The 17,680-nt window shown below is 36.8% G+C and overlaps 1 protein-coding gene across 1 annotated transcript; it reads left to right on the plus strand.

The window, feature by feature from the left end:
* The first annotated feature begins 471 nt into the window (after positions 1 to 471).
* On the plus strand, positions 472 to 5,804 carry LOC107468895 (uncharacterized). The gene is made up of 4 exons (XM_016088276.3): positions 472 to 786; positions 2,634 to 2,909; positions 3,553 to 3,690; positions 4,263 to 5,804. Exons 1-4 carry the CDS (start codon positions 472 to 474, stop codon positions 5,802 to 5,804), a joined length of 2,271 nt encoding a protein of 756 aa, XP_015943762.1.
* Positions 5,805 to 17,680: the final 11,876 nt, after the last annotated feature.

The raw sequence follows: 17,680 nt of genomic DNA on the forward strand, positions 1-17,680 counted from the left end.
AATAGTATAGATGATGTTTATTTTGTAACTCAATAACTTATTATACACATTATACACTTAAACCATTGACTCTCTAGCAGTACTCGTCAGTAAAATATATCATACCATATAATGAATTACAATGTCATTATGTTATCATAAGAATATTCACCAATATTCCTCAAACTATGGATGTACTTTCTAAGACAAAATGGTCAGTTACTTTCAACGACGCCAGTTGGCATTTACCATGCAAAACTGGATTATATAATCTTCTTCCTAATTTGTATTATTTTACAAAATCAGGGTTTGGTCACTTCCTAGTTCCTATACATAATTATATATAACGATGCTTCCCTTCTGCCCATTCTCTTGCTCCTTTTATTCATTCTCAATCATAAAAAAATAAAAAAATTAAAAACCTGTACTCATCACACCGTAAAATCTTATAGGAACAGTTTTCAACAACACAACACAGAAAAAGGGAAGTATATGATTATGTTGGTGAATTCTGGATCGATACGGAAACAGGTTTTTCCGATTGATTATGAGAGACAAGTGTCGCAGAGGCTGGTTGATGCTGTTCATTACGGAAAAAACGACACTGCGTTGGAGCTAATGGCGAATCTCTACGTGGACGTGAACTTCGTGGGAACGGTGTCGTTTAAGTCCAAAAGGACGGAGATCGTGCTGAACGACGAGTCGGCTCACCGAGTTAAATCGGTGTACGAGGAGTTCAAGACGGAGGTTACTGCTCTGTTCCTTGCCGCGCATTCTAACAACTTGACTCTACTCAGGAAGCTTTTGGTAGTTAATATTTCAGTTCTCTCTTCTCCTTTTTTTTTTTATACGAAAGAGTTTACATCTGCGACCTCTTAATTGAGTACGGATAAATTATGTCATTTGAGCTATAATTCTTTTCTCCTCTTTTCTTGATTGTTGAATATGCGACCTGTATAATTTTTTTTAATAAATTATTTTTTTTATATTTATATAATATTGTTTTAATAATTTGATGGGTGGATATTATTTAACTCGAATTAAGCAGGATTACATCTTCTAAAAAATGATAAAGTGATTTTAATTATTTATTTTGAGACAAATATGTCATTTTTTAAAATAAATAAAAATAAAATTGTTTTGAAGGATACCATAGTTATTTTTTCAATAAAAAAAGATATCGTCTTTGTTTAAAAGGACTCCATATTTCTTAAAAAATAAATTATTATGAATATTTTTATTATTTATATTTGGTAAAGGATTTGGTAGTCTTTTGTAAAAATAAACATGAAGTAATAAATTAAATATTTACTCTAATATTTTTTAAAAACTTAGAGGCAATTATTAGAAATGAGAAACATATATTTGTAAAACAAGTGCATTCAATGTGAAATACATTATTTGTCCCAACACATGAATGCAGCAACAATCAAATTGTTCATGTTTCAAACTTTTTTTTTCTCAATTATTAGAACCTCATTGATCAAAGAGTGTGATCTGGGTATCAATTTCTTTGTATTTTAATCGAGAAATTTAAACTCTTTGTTATATATGTAAATGCCTGAGATTCTCTTTTTTTTTTCAATGTAAACTTCCTCTTTTTTTTAACTTACTTTTGTTTTATATGTATAAGTAAATAGCTATTTTGTATTTTTACAAAATGAACTTCAATAAATACAAATAACAAAATAATTCTGTCAAAGATATATTTTATTTGATAAAAATAAATTAAATGTATATAAATATGTTAGTAAATTGACTAAATAATTCGTTTAATTTGTCTAATAAAATATATTTTCAGATTATTTTATCATTTATATTTTTTATATTTATTTTATTAAAATTATAATGTTATAGGGTCAAAACGGTTATTTGCTTCAAAAATAATTATGAATTGACTCGAAAAATGAATAAAAAAATGCTATTTGTGATTTAAGATTTAGTTTTTAGTCAATTTTTTTAAGAATTTAATAAGATTTAGATATTTTAAATTTTAAATTTTATTTTAAAAGATAAAATATGATTTTTTATTATTTTATTTTATAAGTGAGACAAAGAAAATATGAAATAAAAAATATTTAAGAACCAGAAATTACAATTTATCATTCAAAGTAATGTTAGGATTTGGTTGAATTAGTCCCACATTGCTTAGGATAGCAAATGGAGTGGGTGGTCTAGGCTATAAATATGAGGCTAAGTTTTCCATTTGTTTTTTGCACCAGTCGAAAACACTTTAAGCTTGTATCTGATTTTTCTTTTCCTCTATACTCTTTGATTAGAGAGTGTTGTGAGGTGTAGTTAGATATTTGCTTTGAGAGGGTGTGGGTGTACTGGGGTGCCGGTGAGAGAAAGAAGTCTATGTGTTATAACAATTTTCACATAGTGATATTCTCTGGTTGTCATTTGACAACGACCGTGATTTTTTCTCCGGTAATTGGAGTTTCCACGTTAAATTCTTGTGTTGTGATTGTGTCTATTTTATTTCTCTGTGGTGTATTATTCCCAACAAGTAAAAATTTAAAATTTAAAAGATTCATAAACAATATTAAAAAAATACTTAATTACACTGATTACAAATAAGTGAATCTTATTTTTCAATCTTGTATATGACTTGATTGATTGATAACAGAATTGGGACATTTTGAATTGGACAGAGTGTCGGAGGAGACATAAACACGAGAGTATTTCGCGGGTACGCGACGACGGCGACGGTGAGGGAAGGGCATCTAAAAGTGTTGGAGGTGCTCATCAATGGCGGGGCATCACAACATGCATGTGAGGAGGCTTTGATGGAAACAAGCTACATGGGACGTGCCAGGTTTAGTGAACTTCTCATGCAGACACACATGATTCGTCCTCATGTTGCTGTTCATGCTCTTGTCTCTGCTTCTTCCAGAGGCTTCGTTGATGTTGTTGACGTTCTCATCAAGGTAAAAACACCCATTATTTTGTGGAGGAATGTTACATGTACTAATGTACAAATTTTTTTGTTAATCAAATTCAATCAAATTAGTTTAACATCAGTAAAAATTATCTCATTATTTTTACTCATCTAAATTTTATTGTTCAACTTAATTAAAGTTGTTTTGTACAAAAAAAAATTTATACGTGTAGTATTTTTTAATTTTTTAAATTCTGCGTTAAATTATAGAGCTTGATTGATTTACTGTTCCAATCTTTTCTAATTTTTAATTATATTTAAAATGACATTATTAAAAATAAGAGTGAAATAATTACTTTTTTAAAAATGATGGTGAACTTTAAAATTTTGGAATGACATGTGAGAAATAAATAGAGTCTATAGTTTAATTTATAGTAAAAATTTATATATAATTATTTTTATGTAAAATTGTTAATTAAAAATTATTAATTAATAATTTATTTAAACATGTGAAATCATTTTACGATTTTTAACTAGCAATTCTTCAACTTAATCTAATGATAACTCTCTAGATACATACTGAACTTCTTAAGTGTAAAAAAAGCATTTTCGTCTTTTTATTATATGGTGAAAGTGAACAACGTTTGATTATTTATCCATAACAAAAATAATGACATTTTTCCGCATTGCAGCATGGAGTGGATGTGAACGCAATTGATAGGACATTGCTGCAATCTTCGAAGCCATTTCTCCACGCCAATGTTGATTGCAATGCTTTGTTCGCTGCTGTTGTTAGCAGGCAGATTGATGTTGTCAGATTATTGTTGCAGGTATCCTTCGGTTTGACTTTAGGTTAAATTAGTTTTTGAAAGTTGAGATATTTTTTAAATTTATTTTTAAAAAATTTTATTAATTAAATTAGTTTTTTAAAAATTATCAATTAATTAATTATATTTATGTTTCATTTACTCAATTAATAATTTTGATCAATAATTGATGATGTGAAATATTAATTAATAGCATGCTTAACATATTTAATTAGACGTTGACTAAATATATTTTAAAAATTTATCAATTTAATCGCTAAATCATATTGAAAATATAGTTTATGTAATTAAAAAAAAAGAAATATATTTTCATAAACATATTTAGTTAATATTCAATTAGACATATCAAGTATCATGTATGTTGTGAATTAAATATTTCACGATATCATTCGTTGACGAAAATTATTATTGGAGTGATTGAAGGACCAATATGATTAATTTTTAATTTTTAATGGACCAATTTAATTAAGAAAATTCTTTAAAAATAAATTTAAAAAATACATTATCTTTCAACATCTACACGCAGATATTGATTTTGTTTTTGTTTTCTTTTCGTTCTTTAACTATGGAAACAGGTTGGTGTAAAGCTTGATATGAAGGTGAAACTAGGGGCATGGTCATGGGAAACAGAAACAGGAGAAGAATTTCGAGTTGGTGTTGGTCTAGCCGAAGCATACCCTATAACATGGTGTGCTGTGGAATATTTTGAATCCACTGGTTCTATATTGCAGATGCTGCTTAGCCATATTTCCCCAAACACATTGCACATTGGAAGAACCCTTTTGCACCATGCCATTATCTGCAACAATGAGAAAGCTCTTAACATACTTGTAAAGAATGGCGCGAATGTTGAAGCGCCGGTGCAGACGGATGTGCACCCAATTCACATGGCTGCAAGGCTTGGATCATGCAGCATTCTTCAATGCTTGATTAAAGGTGGGTGTGACTTGGATTCAAGAACAAAATCTGGTGACACTGCAGTAATGATTTGTGTAAGGTACAAGCATGAGAAGTGCCTTAGAGTGTTAGCATCATCAGGTGCTGATTTGGGTTTGGTGAATTCATCTGGTCATTGTTTAGCTTCCATAGCGAATTCTGTTCAATGGAGTAATGTGTTCCAGAGAGTAATCCTTGATGTGATTAGATCAGGAAAGGTTGTTAAATCAAGCAATTCTTCGAGATTTTCTGCTTTGTTGTTTGCGACTCGCGCGAATGACATAGAGGGTGTTAAGAAACTTATTGAGAATGGCAACATTGATATGAATGAGCAAAATGACAATGGTTTCTCGGCCGCGATGATGGCTGCTACTATGGGTAATGTTGAGGCTTTTAGGCTTCTTCTTTACGCCGGCGCCGACATACTTGAGCTTAAAAACAAGTATGGTTTGACAGCACTTAACCTCATAGATGTTAGCCAAAATGGTGAAGCGTTTCAAAAGGTGATGCTTGAATTCGCGGTTAGAAGAGGGAGTGAAATTGAAGGTTGTAATGAGGTGAATCCTTTACACAGGGCAGCAAGATATGGAGCCATAGACATTGTTCAAAAGCTATTAAAAGAAGGGAATTATGATGTGAATTCGTTTGATTCACAAGGATACACCCCATTGATGATAGCGGCTAAAGCTTGCCGCGGCGACATGTGTAAGCTTTTGATCTCATTTGGAGCCAAATGTGAAGTTGAGAATGAGAGGCATGAGACAGCACTTTCACTAGCAAGAGAAAATGGAAATGGAAATGAAGCAGAGAGTTTGATATTAGATGAGGCAGCTAGAAGGTTAGTGTTGTGTGGTGGTAGAGTTAAGAAACACACAAAGTGTGGTAAAGGATCACCGCATAGCAAACAACTCAGGATGGTTAAGGTTGCTGGGATTTTAAGGTGGGGAAAAGCAAGTAAAAGGAATGTGGTTTGTGAAAATGCTAAGGTTGGAGCAAGTGAGAGATTTAGGTGGAATAGAAGGAAGAAGTTTGATGTTGATGAAGCAGGAATTTTTCATGTGGTTACTACAAAGAATAAGGAAGTGCATTTTGTATGTGAGGGTGGGGTGCAAATGGCTGAGTTGTGGGTTAGAGGTATTAGATTGGTTACAAGAGAAGCTATTTTTGGTAATAGTACTTAAAAATTCAAGAAATTCATGGACAATATTTAGCGGAATTAATATTTGTATTAATTGATACAGAGTTATAAATTTAAATACTAGTTTTGTCCATCGGATGATTGATATTTTTTTAATAATCCTATAACCAAGAAGAATAGTTTGGATTAAATTATAAAAGAACTCTCTCTCATTATTATAATTATTAGGATAATGATAAATCTCTAAATTTAATTAAAGACTCCTTTAACCGAATAATATTTATAATAATAATAAAAAATGAGCAATGCTAGGACCAGTAATTTTTGTGATTGGTAGCCATCAAATAGCCATCAATAATGATTTAATGGTGTGAGATTGGTGTGAGATTTCATCTAATAGCTCACCTTTCTCTGCTGATTACATACTGGCCAAAAATCAATAAAATTGCTGGTCCCTAAATTTTTCCATAAAAAATTATTTGACGCATAATAAATTAAGTTGTGATCTACTACTTATTACTAGTTGGGTTTGCCAATGGTTGAGTCAGAAGTTATACAAAAATAAAAAAGCAAGGGAATATAGTTGTTAGTGGTATTGAATTGACAAATCTAACTCTTTTACTTAAATGGTTGTGGCATTTCAAAATGTAAGACTACCCATTATTGATCTGTTTGGTTATTGATGGCAATATAAAAAATGTTAACGTATTATATCATTTTTATTTTATATTTATTGTGTGATTTCTTGTTGTGTTTTGTTCTTTCATGCTTCATTATCGTGTGTTGAGCTCCCTTTCTTCATAAAAAAAAACATCCTATTTCATTTATGTGCCTTTTATATTCTTTTCATTTTTCCTTTTTATCTAGACATTGAATTCTTAATGTTGGTGTTTCAAATAGTGTGATTTTTTTTCTGATGAGTCAGAGTCTTAGTGTGATTTGGACAAAAAACCATATTAGATAAAAGTTCTTTTTTTTTGTCATGGGCTAAGCCCAAAAACCCTACCCAAACCCCAAAACAACTCGTCCACCCAATTTCAATTTCATCATCTCCTTCACGGGAGTTATGTTGTGGCTGAGAAGTGAACTCCAATCCATGGCCTCCATGAGAAGATTATGTTATCCACTTCCAGACTAAGCTAAGATCTGAAATCAAGTTGCGAATCTGTTAATGAGATCTGAATCAGGTCATTCTGCAGGCTTCACTTCGGTATAAAGCTCCACCGCAGAGGTAAGAATTCCTTCTCTAGGCTGACACCAGGCTTGGCCGCCCAGGTGATGCTACTGGTGCTTCTCTCGGAAGAATGCATGCAACGGTGCGTGGTAGATCAGTGCACCACCTTTGACCCAATTGATTTGTAATTGCTAAATTTGCTATGGTATGTACTAATTGATTAGCTTCTCTTGGAATCCAGGTGAATCCACATTTGTTGAAAATTTTCTGCAGTTCAAAGATATCTTGCAAAATCGGATCAATCTCTTGAAGGCTACCTTTTTATTTAATTGCCTGCACCAAAGGTAAACAATCTGATTCAATTAGTATCATATCTAGCTGTAGATTTTTTGTCAAAAGTAAAGCATTTCTTGTTGCTAATGCTTCTATTGTAATATTGGATACAGCTGTGATTCTATTTGTGTTTCTCACAATAAATCTTCCAAAGCTGTCCTTTGTAGCTATTGCCGTTGCTCCATCACCAGAAGCTTCCTGGAAGGCTGCATCAATGTTCAGTTTCAACCAATTTCTTGGCGGGGGTCTCCAGGTAGCGCGCCCTACTTTAATTCTTCTATTATCTGTTTGCTTCTGAACTGCTTGATCTATAGTTGCTCTTTGCTGTTTTTCTGCTATTCTAGCCTTGATAATAGCTTCCTCAGGATTGATCTCTTTAGTGTTGAATATGGCTTGGTTCCTGATTTTCCATATCTCACATATTAAAAAGATCATCTTTCCTATCCTTTCCTCTTTGTCAATTCCCCCTTCCTCCTTAATTCTTCTAATTTTTTGTAAAAGCCATTCTCCAAAGCTTGTGATGTGATCCTAAGAGGGACAATATTGGCATTGGCTTCCAAACCAAGCTGCTCTTGTCCATGGACATAGTAACAATGTATGTTCGATAGTCTTAGGCTCCATGAAACAAATCTGACACATAGGGGATTTGACTATATTCCTTTTAAACAACCTTTCATTAACTGGTACTATATTATATGCTGCTCTCCAAATGAAACTTTTAATCTTTTGGAGAGTTTGGACATTCCATATCTCCTTTCATAATTCTTCTAAATTCATACTCGATGAAGCTTCTTCCATTCTGTTTCCTTGGCTTTCCTTCTTAGCTATGTGATATCCAGTTTTGACACTGTAGCTTCCATCCTTTTTATATGGCCAAATAAGTCTATCTTCTCTTTTCAAAATTCTTGTAGGAGTCTTAAGAATTTTTCCTTTGACAATATCAGTAAAAACCCCTTCAATCTTCCTCACATCCCACCCTTCCCCTTCCTTCAAAAGTTCACTAGCATAATTCAACCCTATTCCTTCTTGTCTTTGAATTTTTCTTTCGCCCACTACCCACTTATCATCCCAAACATTAATTCTTGTCCCGTCACCCATACTTCATCTCCCATTTCTGCGAAGAAAGTCCCTTCCTTTAATTATACTTTTCCAAGCCCAAGATGCATTACTATAGCATTTCGCATTCTAAAAATCTCCATCGGGAAAATAGACTGCCTTCAAAATACATACCCATATTGAATTAGAATTTTCCATGATTCTCCAAGCTTGTTTTGTTAAAAGAGCTAAATTTTGGCCACGAAGATCCTTGAAGCCTAGCCCTCTATTTCTTTTACTTACACAAACCTTGTCCCAACTTTTTTAGTGTATGCCTCTTTCTTTTCCAGAATTGGCCCACCAAAACTTTGCAATCTTAGCGTTTAATCTCTGATAAAATATTTTTGGAAATTTAATAACTGTCATAACGTAGCTAGGAATAGCTTGTATAACAGCTTTAATAAGGACTTCCTTTCCGGCTTGGTTTAAGAGCTTTTCTTTCCATCCTTCAACTTTTTCCATCACCTTTTCTTCTATCCAATTCAGAGCTTTAATTTTTGACTTACCCCAAATCCCTGACAACCCTAAATACATCCCTGGATTATCCCAACACTTCATTCCTAGGATTTTCTCTATGTTAACTCTGGTTTGTATGGGTACTTGACTACCAAAAATAATTCCCGATTTATCCAGATTGATCATTTGACCTGATGCCTCTGTATACTTATTAAGAATCAAAATGAGATTGTGAATTTTCTCCTCTTTTGCTTCTGTAAGAATAATACAATCATTCGCAAACAGAGGATGAGTGATTAGAGGGGCTGTTGGTGCGATTTTGAACCCTGAAATTTCCTTTCTTTCTCTTGCTTCCTCCATGAGAATAGTAAACAATTCGGCCGCAATTATAAAAAGATATGGGGATATAGGATCGCCCTGTCTCAACCCTCTTTCGGGTATAATTTTACTAGTGAGCCTCCTATTCATTCTAATCTTATACGTAGCACTTCTAACACACTTCATTATTAAGGAAACCCACGTCTGGTCAAAACCAAAAGCTATCAATGTAGCCTCCAAAAAATTCCACTCTAATATATCATAAGCCTTATTCATATCTATCTTAATAGCTAGGCTTTCCAACCCATTCTTACCTTTTTTATTAATACTATGAAAAACCTCTTGACCTATAATAATATTATCCTGGATCAACCTATCCTCTAGAAAGGCACTCTGGATTGGCGAAATAACCTTATCCATGAACCTTCTAAGTCTTAATAGTATAATCCTAGTTATAATTTTGTATATATAATTACAGCAACTAATAGGTCTAAGTTGATTAAGATTCTCCGGTTGTTTCACTTTAGGAACAAGAACAACAATAGTTTCACTTACCTCTTTTGGCATAATACCTTCATCAAAAAAGCTTTTAACCACAGCACAAACTTCATTTTTTATTGTGTTCCAGTGACTCTGATAAAATAGTCCATTTAATCCATCTAGTCCAGGGGTCTTGAGGCTACCCATGCTAAAAATAGCTTCCTCAATCTCATTTTCTGAAATTTCCTCCATGAGTTGTTCATTCATTTCTTGAGTAATTCTTTTTGGAATCTTATTTATACAAATCTCTGAAATCAGATTTAGCTGAGGATGTAAATAACTTTGTAAAGTGCTCCTCCACCATCTTCAAGATTCTATCATCTCCTGAGATCCATTGGCCCTCCTTATCTTTTAATCTTTCCACTTTATTCCTATTTCTCCTTTGAATCGTTGTCGCATGAAAGAATGTGGAATTTTTGTCTCCCCACTTTAGCCACTTTAGCCTGGACCTCATTCCCCAGTATTTCTCTTCTTGCCTCCATAACTGACTTATCCTTTCCTTGATTTGACACCTCCGTGCTTGCTGTTCTTCATTTAAATCTGCCTCTTGAAGCTTCTGTAGCTCAGCCTTCAACTTGTTAATCTCTATATCAACTTTAGCAAAAGTGTTCCTACTCCAATTTCTTAAATTTTCCTTGCAGTTTCTCATCTTCTTCAGCAACCTATCCCATTCGTTATTACTATGCTCATCTTTTTTCCAACTTATCTTAATAATCTCCTCACATTCTTTATGGTCATTCCAAAATGCTTCAAATTTGAACGACCTATCCACCTTATACTTAGGTTGTAACCTCAAAACAATGGGCATATGGTCTGAGCTCACTGTTGACATAGCTATCAAACTTGCATTCGGAAACTTGTGCCTCCATTTCTAGTTAACAAGAGCCCTATCTATTCTTTCCTTAATTATTAACCCGTTTCGAGGATTGCTAAACCAAGTGAATTTACCTCCTTTTAGATCCATGTCCATGAGAGCATTAGAATCCAAAAAATTCTTGAAATTCACAATCTATTTCCTCGGCTGCTCATGCATGCCTTCCTTCTCCTTTTGAGCTAAAACAACATTGAAATCTCCTATAAAGAGTTTAGGTTCATTCCTGTTAAGATTGCTTGTTGTAAGCTCCTCCTAGTCCTCCCTCCTCTTGCTTGGTTTTGGGTTACCGTACATGAAAACGGTTTCCCAATCATTTCCTTTTCTATCTTTAATGTAAGCTTTAATATAATAATTAGACCAAGAGTAAACATCAACATTAATATTTTCATTCCATTGCAAACATATACCTCTGGACATACCCTGGGGTTCTACACAAAAGTATTTACCAAAATGAAGCCTTCTCTTGATTTTACTTACAATACTATCCTTAGCTCTAGTCTTCATGAGAAATATAATGGCGGGTTTTATCTGTTTACACAGATGCAAAAGTTTTGAAACTGTCGCAGGGGCCGCCACCCCTCGACAGTTCCAACTAATGATGCTCGTGGCTGAGGGTGGGGCTTGATAAGGCCCGCCTCCTCGGCCATGGATTTGTTTTCTACTTTACCTTCCATAACCCAGTTCCTATCCGCTACTCCAACGTTCTCATCGCTGTCTTCACCCTTGCCTTCTTCCTTCCTTTACTTCTTTATATTCACTACCACTTTAATGTGCTTATCCTCTGACCATTCAGAATTAGTCAGCATTAATACCTTATCTTCATCTCTTTTTCTTTTCAGGTTTAGATCGATCTCCATTTTTTGTACTAGTTGTATCTCCCACCCTATAGCTTCAGATTCTGTTCCTTGCATTCCATTACCCCATTCTTCTTTACTAGCCAATTCGACAAAGTAATCCATTCCTTCCTCAAATATCTGCAATTTCGGATACTTCTCTTTCATGCTTACCTCATTGATGATCGGTTCCATGTACATCCACTTTCCTAGTGTCCTTTGCTGTTGTTCATCCTCATATACCCCTTGTTTCCCTTTCCCTTTACCTGTATCCGTGCCTCCTTTGCCAATCTTATCCCCTTCTCCCTTAGCAAAATTTTTTAGTATTTTTCTGATCGTTCTTTGTTCCGAGCCTCTTGCAGCCCTATCTCCTTTTTCCATCTCTTTATAGCTATTAACTTCTTGCTCCACTTGTTGAAGCTTCAGCCCATCTCCTTTTGCTTGCTGACTAGTTTGTTTGACTCTTCTATCTTGTGTTGATTTATTTTCCATACCCTCCATTAATTGAACTGGGTCCACTGTATTAGTTGGCCATATATTCCTGTTCCGAGGGTTACCTAAAACTGTAGGTCGATCTCGGATGAGATCTTCTTGTGCTGGTCAGAGCCGATGTGTCCGGTAGGTGTGTAGCATCCGGAGCTGGTGTGTCCGACTTGTGGAACTGAGAATGCTGCTGACCCCTTGTCACCGAGGGGTGGGGGGTACCTGCAAGGGACTCCGATGCTTAAGTTAGCAAGGGTATTAAACAGGTATTGAGTAGAATCAGAGTATGAGTTATACTTGGGTGCTCCAGTATATTTATAATGGCGTAGAGTGACCTTCTTAGATAAGATAAGTTAGTTATCTTATCTTATCTTTTGGGTGAGGTCAGCTTATCTTCAAGGGAACCGCCCTTCTCTCTGTAGGCTTGGGCTGCCTTGGGATTTGGGGCGTGCTCCTCTATTTGGGCCTTTCTTTTGGCTTTCCTGTGACTTGGCTGAGCTCTTTAAGGAGAGGTCGGATTGTCCTGACCTGAAGAGGTCGGTCGCTTTGTCTGTCGAACATCCCGGGTCGGACAACTCGACGTAGGGTATGAACAGTGCCCCTGCTTGAGCTCGGTCTTTTTGTTGAGGTCGAGTCCTGGACTTCGGTCCTTCTTTGGTGAAGCCGAACTCAAGCATTTTGTCGATTCCTTTGTAGCAGCTTTTGAATGTAGAACGTTTCCTCTGCAAGTGCGCGATTTTATATCAGTGCTTTTTTCGGGAACGTGCGAGGGTTTAACTCTTAGCATTAATTACCCGTTTTTTTTTGTTTTTAATTTTAAAAATTCAGAAACGGTTTCTCTTCTTTTGCTTTCCTTGTAACCTCTTCGCAACTTCTTTCTCTGCTCTCTTCGCTCTCTATCTTTCGCTTGTGCTTCTGCTTCCTTGCGTTGTGATGCACGAAATTGCAATCCGAGATTATTGGTTTGAAGCAAGCTATGTTTATTTTATTAATCTTAGTCAGGATGTCAATAAGGTTATTTGAATTTAATTGTAAGAAGTAAAAGTGTTTGGGATAAGTAATTGTTACTTTATTAATGAAGAATATGTTGGGGTTTTGGAGATGCTTTGTCCTTTGAACTTCAACTCTTCCTTGAAATCCTTTTCCACACGCAAGGATCCTTCCATGGCAAGCTGTATGTAGGGTGTCACCATTGTCAGTGGCTACCCCCCATCCTCTCAGTGAAAACGGTCCAGATGCTCTGTCATAGCACGGCTAATCAGCTGTTGGTTCTCGATCATGTTGGAATAGGATCCATTGATCCTTTTACGTTTGTCATCACGCCCAGCAATCGCGAGTTTGAAGCTTGTCACAGCCATTCAATCCTTGAATCCTACTCGGAATACCATAGACAAGGTTTAGACTTTCCGGATCCTCAAGAGTGACCGCCATCAATTCTAGCTTATACCACGAAGATTCTGATTAAGGAATCTAAGAGAAGCTCATTCAATCTGATGTAGAACGGAGGTGGTTGTCAGACACACGTTCATGGATCTGAGGAAGGTGATGAGTGTCACGAATCATCACCTTCTCCATAATTAAGCGCGAATGAACATCTTAGATAGGAACAAGCATGTTTGAATGGAAAACAAAAGTAATTGTATTAATTCATCGAGACGCTGCAGAGCTCCTCACCCCCAACAATGGAGTTTAGAGACTCATGCTGCCAAAAGGTACAAATTTCAGCTAAAATATCATGAGGTACAAGATAAGTCTCTAAAAGTTGTTTAAATAGTAAACTAGTAACCTAGGTTTACAGAAAATGAGTAAACTAAGATAATTGGTGCAGAAATCCACTTCTGGGGCCCACTTGGTGTGTACGGGGCTGAGACTAAAGCTTCTCACGTGCTTGGGCTGTTTCTGGAGTTGAACGCCAGGTTGTAATGTGTTTTGGGCGCTGAACTCCAACTTGTAACCTGTTTCTGGCGCTGGACGCCAGACAGCAGCATGAAACTGGCGTTGAACGCCCGTTTAAGTCATCTATCTTCGCGCAAAGTATGGACTATTATATATTGATGGAAAGCCCTGGATGTCGACTTTCCAAACCAATTGAGAGCGCGTCAATTGGACTCTTGTAGCTCCAAAAATTCCATTCCGAGTGCAGAGAGGTCAGGATCCAATAGCATCAGCAGTCCTTTTTCAGCCTAACTCAGATTTTTGCTCAGCTCCATCAATTTCAGCCAGAAAATGCCTGAAATCACAGAAAAACACACAAACTCATAGTAAAGTCCAAAAATATGATTTTTGCCTAAAAACTAATAATATTCTACTAAAACTAATTTAAAACATGCTAAAATCTACATGAAATTACCCCAAAAAGCGTATAAAATATCCGCTCATCACGTTGCGGCGTTGTTTGGCGATTTTCGGGGCAACTTTCATTTCCGCTCCTCCATTTTTCTTTCTCGAAGCTTCTTTCGTCTTCAGGTTAGTCCCATTTCGTGCTTTTTCTTTGTTTTTGGCTTTGTGATGAGGTTTTGATTTTGATCCTCCCTTTTTGAGAAAGTTTGGATTTTTCTGTTTTCATTGTGCCCTAGATTTGTTGAAATGTGCTTTCTGGGAGTTTTTCCATCTTTTGCATGATCCTTTTTGCTTTTGGTTGATGCTTTTAGGGCTTTGCATGTTCTTTGTTGTTTCTGTTCTGATACCTGCTGTCCGCGTCTGTTCCTCATTTTATTTGAAGGTTGCTTTTGTCTGCTCTTGAAAAAGGTTGCATCTTTAATGGTCTCTGCTTGGCGTGCTTGATGTTTGGGGATGGTTTTTGCTGGTTTAGACTGTAAGGCGATGTTTTTGATGACTTTTTTACTTTGATGAAAAATGCTTGCTGTTTGAAGCCTTCTTTTCTTGTTTTGAGAGGTGCTGGGATGCGAGAAGGAGATTTTTCCTAGAAACCTTGCTTTATTATTGCCTCCAAAGGATGCCCCAGGACTTTGGTTTGAGTCTTAGGGTTTTCCTTTTCTGTGTGTTCGCCTGTATCATATTGAGTTATTTTCTCCCTTGTCCGAGATATTTTTAGTAACCCCATCTTCTTTTCTTACTTGTAGGATTAGTTGACCTCATGTCTTCTCGCAATAACATTATAGAGATGTCTTCCAGAGTTCCTGAGGGGATGTCCGATTGGCTGGACTCCCTTGTTTTGTTGTGTGTTTCTTTTGTGGATGCCGAATTTTGCACAGAGCTGAGGAAGCGCCATAGGATTTGTGGTAACAGTGCCCGTGAGGAGGATTATGAGCTTGTTGCTCCTGATTTCGATGAGAGAGTTTGTTTTCTGACTTCCATTGAGAGGGAGCGTCCCTTCTTCTATGCCTATGAATACTTCTTCAGTCAGTTGAACGTTACTTTTTCTTTTACTGCTTTCGAGACCGACCTGTTGTGGTCGTGTAGTATTGCCCCATCCCAGCTTCACCCAAATTCCTGGGGTTTTATTAAAATTTTTCAGCTTCTCTACCGAGAATTAGATGTAACACCCTCTCAGACTCTTTTCCTTTATTTGTTTGTTTCCGCCAAGCCTGACGGTTCTTCAAAAAAGAAAGCTTCTTGGGTTTCTTTCAGGTCCGCCCAGGGCCATAAAGTTTTTGCTATGTATGATGAGTCCTTTAAGGACTTCAAGAATTACTTCTTTAAGGTTCGTGCTGTCGAGGGGGCCCGCCCCTTTTTTCTTGATGAAAATGATGAGCCTTCTTTCCCTCTAGAGTGGCAGAGGGATGTGAGAGTGTCTCGCTATACCTGGGAGATGCTTGATGATGTTGAGCGTGCCTTTGTTGTTGTTCTTGAGGATCTATGGGGGGCACCACCCCATCTTGAAACAAAAAGGTTTTTGAATGACCCGTCCTTGGTTCGGGCCATTTTGGGTACTTGTCTGACTTGTTTCTTAATTTTTTCTTCCTCTTATTGTGACTGTAACTCTTTGTTGTGGCTGATTCTATATTTGCAGAGATGTCAAAGAACAATGACTCCATGAAGGCCTTTAAAAGGGCAAAGAAGGCAAATGCTGCTCTGAACATCTCGGCTAAAGTGGCCGGAGAGGGATCTTCTCAGGTCTCAGTAAAGCCTTCTGTGCCGAGTTCTCCCGGGCCGAGGAAAGCAATTCCTACACCTCGGTTTCGTCAGGTCGATCCTCCACAGACTTCTTCCGTTGCTTCTGGGGCTCCTCCTTTAAAAAAGCAAAAAGACATCCGAGCCATTTAACCTGGATGCCCCGGATTTTGATGCTATTAAGTTTGTTGACCAGCAAATTACCCCCTATGGTGAGCTCTCCATGGACGACGTTCTCTTCTTCAGCATCTGGATTTAATCACCAAAAGTAGTGTGAAAATGGCACATATGGGTGCGGCTATTTTCTGAACAGTTCAGGGGATCCCGATTCATGCCACAAAATCCTTCATGGAAGAGGCCAAATCAGAATTTGATCGGATCAAGGGTCTGAAGGAGGAGTTGGAGGTGAAGTTAGCGAAGGTAGAGAAGGAACTGGAGGATGAGAAGGCCAGCTTTATTGCCTTGGCTGCTTCTTTAAAGTTGGCTGAGGACATGGCACTGAAGCACAAGGATAGCTATGTTTCAGCTTATAGGGAGTTGATGCATCTCCGGGATGATTTGGAAACTGCTCGGGTTAATTATGCCAAGCTTCAGGGTCACCTTGTGAGCAGCGTAACTGCCGCCTTTGAGAACCTGATGGAGCAGTTTTGGATTGTTGTTCCTGATGCCGACTTGACTCTCGTTAGTCTTGATAACGTAGTAAAGGGTGGCAAGATTGTCCCAGATGATCCCGATGATGATGTTGAACCTCCCCCAATTCCTTCTATCAAGGTGTCGACCTCCTCGGTTCCTCCCGTTACGTCTGATCCGGATTGCCAGATTCTGAATCGGGATGATGGAACTGTAGATGCTGTGCCTATTCAAACTTGCCCTCCTTCTCCCCGTACTGATGCTGCTGGGAAGGCTCCAAATCTTGGTTGACCTCCTTTTTAAGTATTTGTGTAGATAGCCCGATTTGTGGGCTTTGAACTCTTTTTTTGTAAAATGATGTTTTGTTGACTGTTGATACTCCAGTTGCTACTTTTAGCAACTTTATTTTTGAAAAACAAAATGATTTCTCTTGCTCTTGGGGTTGGCTTCAAGCGGCCTGTTGAGTCTTTGTTTTATGGTAACTGCGATATGCTTGCTTGCAGCTTTCTTTAGCATTTACCTGGAATTTTCAGAGTTGTTTTTTATCCATCCTCTTTTGATTGCTTTTGTGGCGAGGTCGGAGTCTATCGGGTCGAGTTATCTCCCCTCTGTTGGTTGATCTTCTCAATTTGATCTTTTCGAGCAATGATGAGCGGATAATTTGTACGCTTTTTGGCATTGTTTTTAGTATGTTTTTAGTATGATCTAGTTAGTTTTTAGTATATTTTTATTAGTTTTTAGTTAAAATTCACTTTTCTGGACTTTACTATGAGTTTGTGTGTTTTTCTGTGATTTCAGGTATTTTCTGGCTGAAATTGAGGGACCTGAGCAAAAATCTGATTCAGAGACTAAAAAGGACTGTAGATGCTATTGGATTCTGACCTCCCTGCACTCGAAGTGGATTTTCTGGAGCTATAGAGACCCAATTGGCGCGCTCTCAACGGCGTTGGAAAGTAGACATCCTGGGCTTTCCAGCAATATATGATAGTCCATACTTTGCCCAAGATTTGATGGCCCAAACCGGCGTTCAAAGTCACCCTCAGAATTCCCAGCGTTAAACGCCGGAACTGGCACCAAAACGGGAGTTAAACGCCCAAACTGGCACAAAA

This window comes from Arachis duranensis, chromosome 10 (genome assembly GCF_000817695.3).
Source record: "Arachis duranensis cultivar V14167 chromosome 10, aradu.V14167.gnm2.J7QH, whole genome shotgun sequence".
NCBI classification, from domain to species: domain Eukaryota; kingdom Viridiplantae; phylum Streptophyta; class Magnoliopsida; order Fabales; family Fabaceae; genus Arachis; species Arachis duranensis.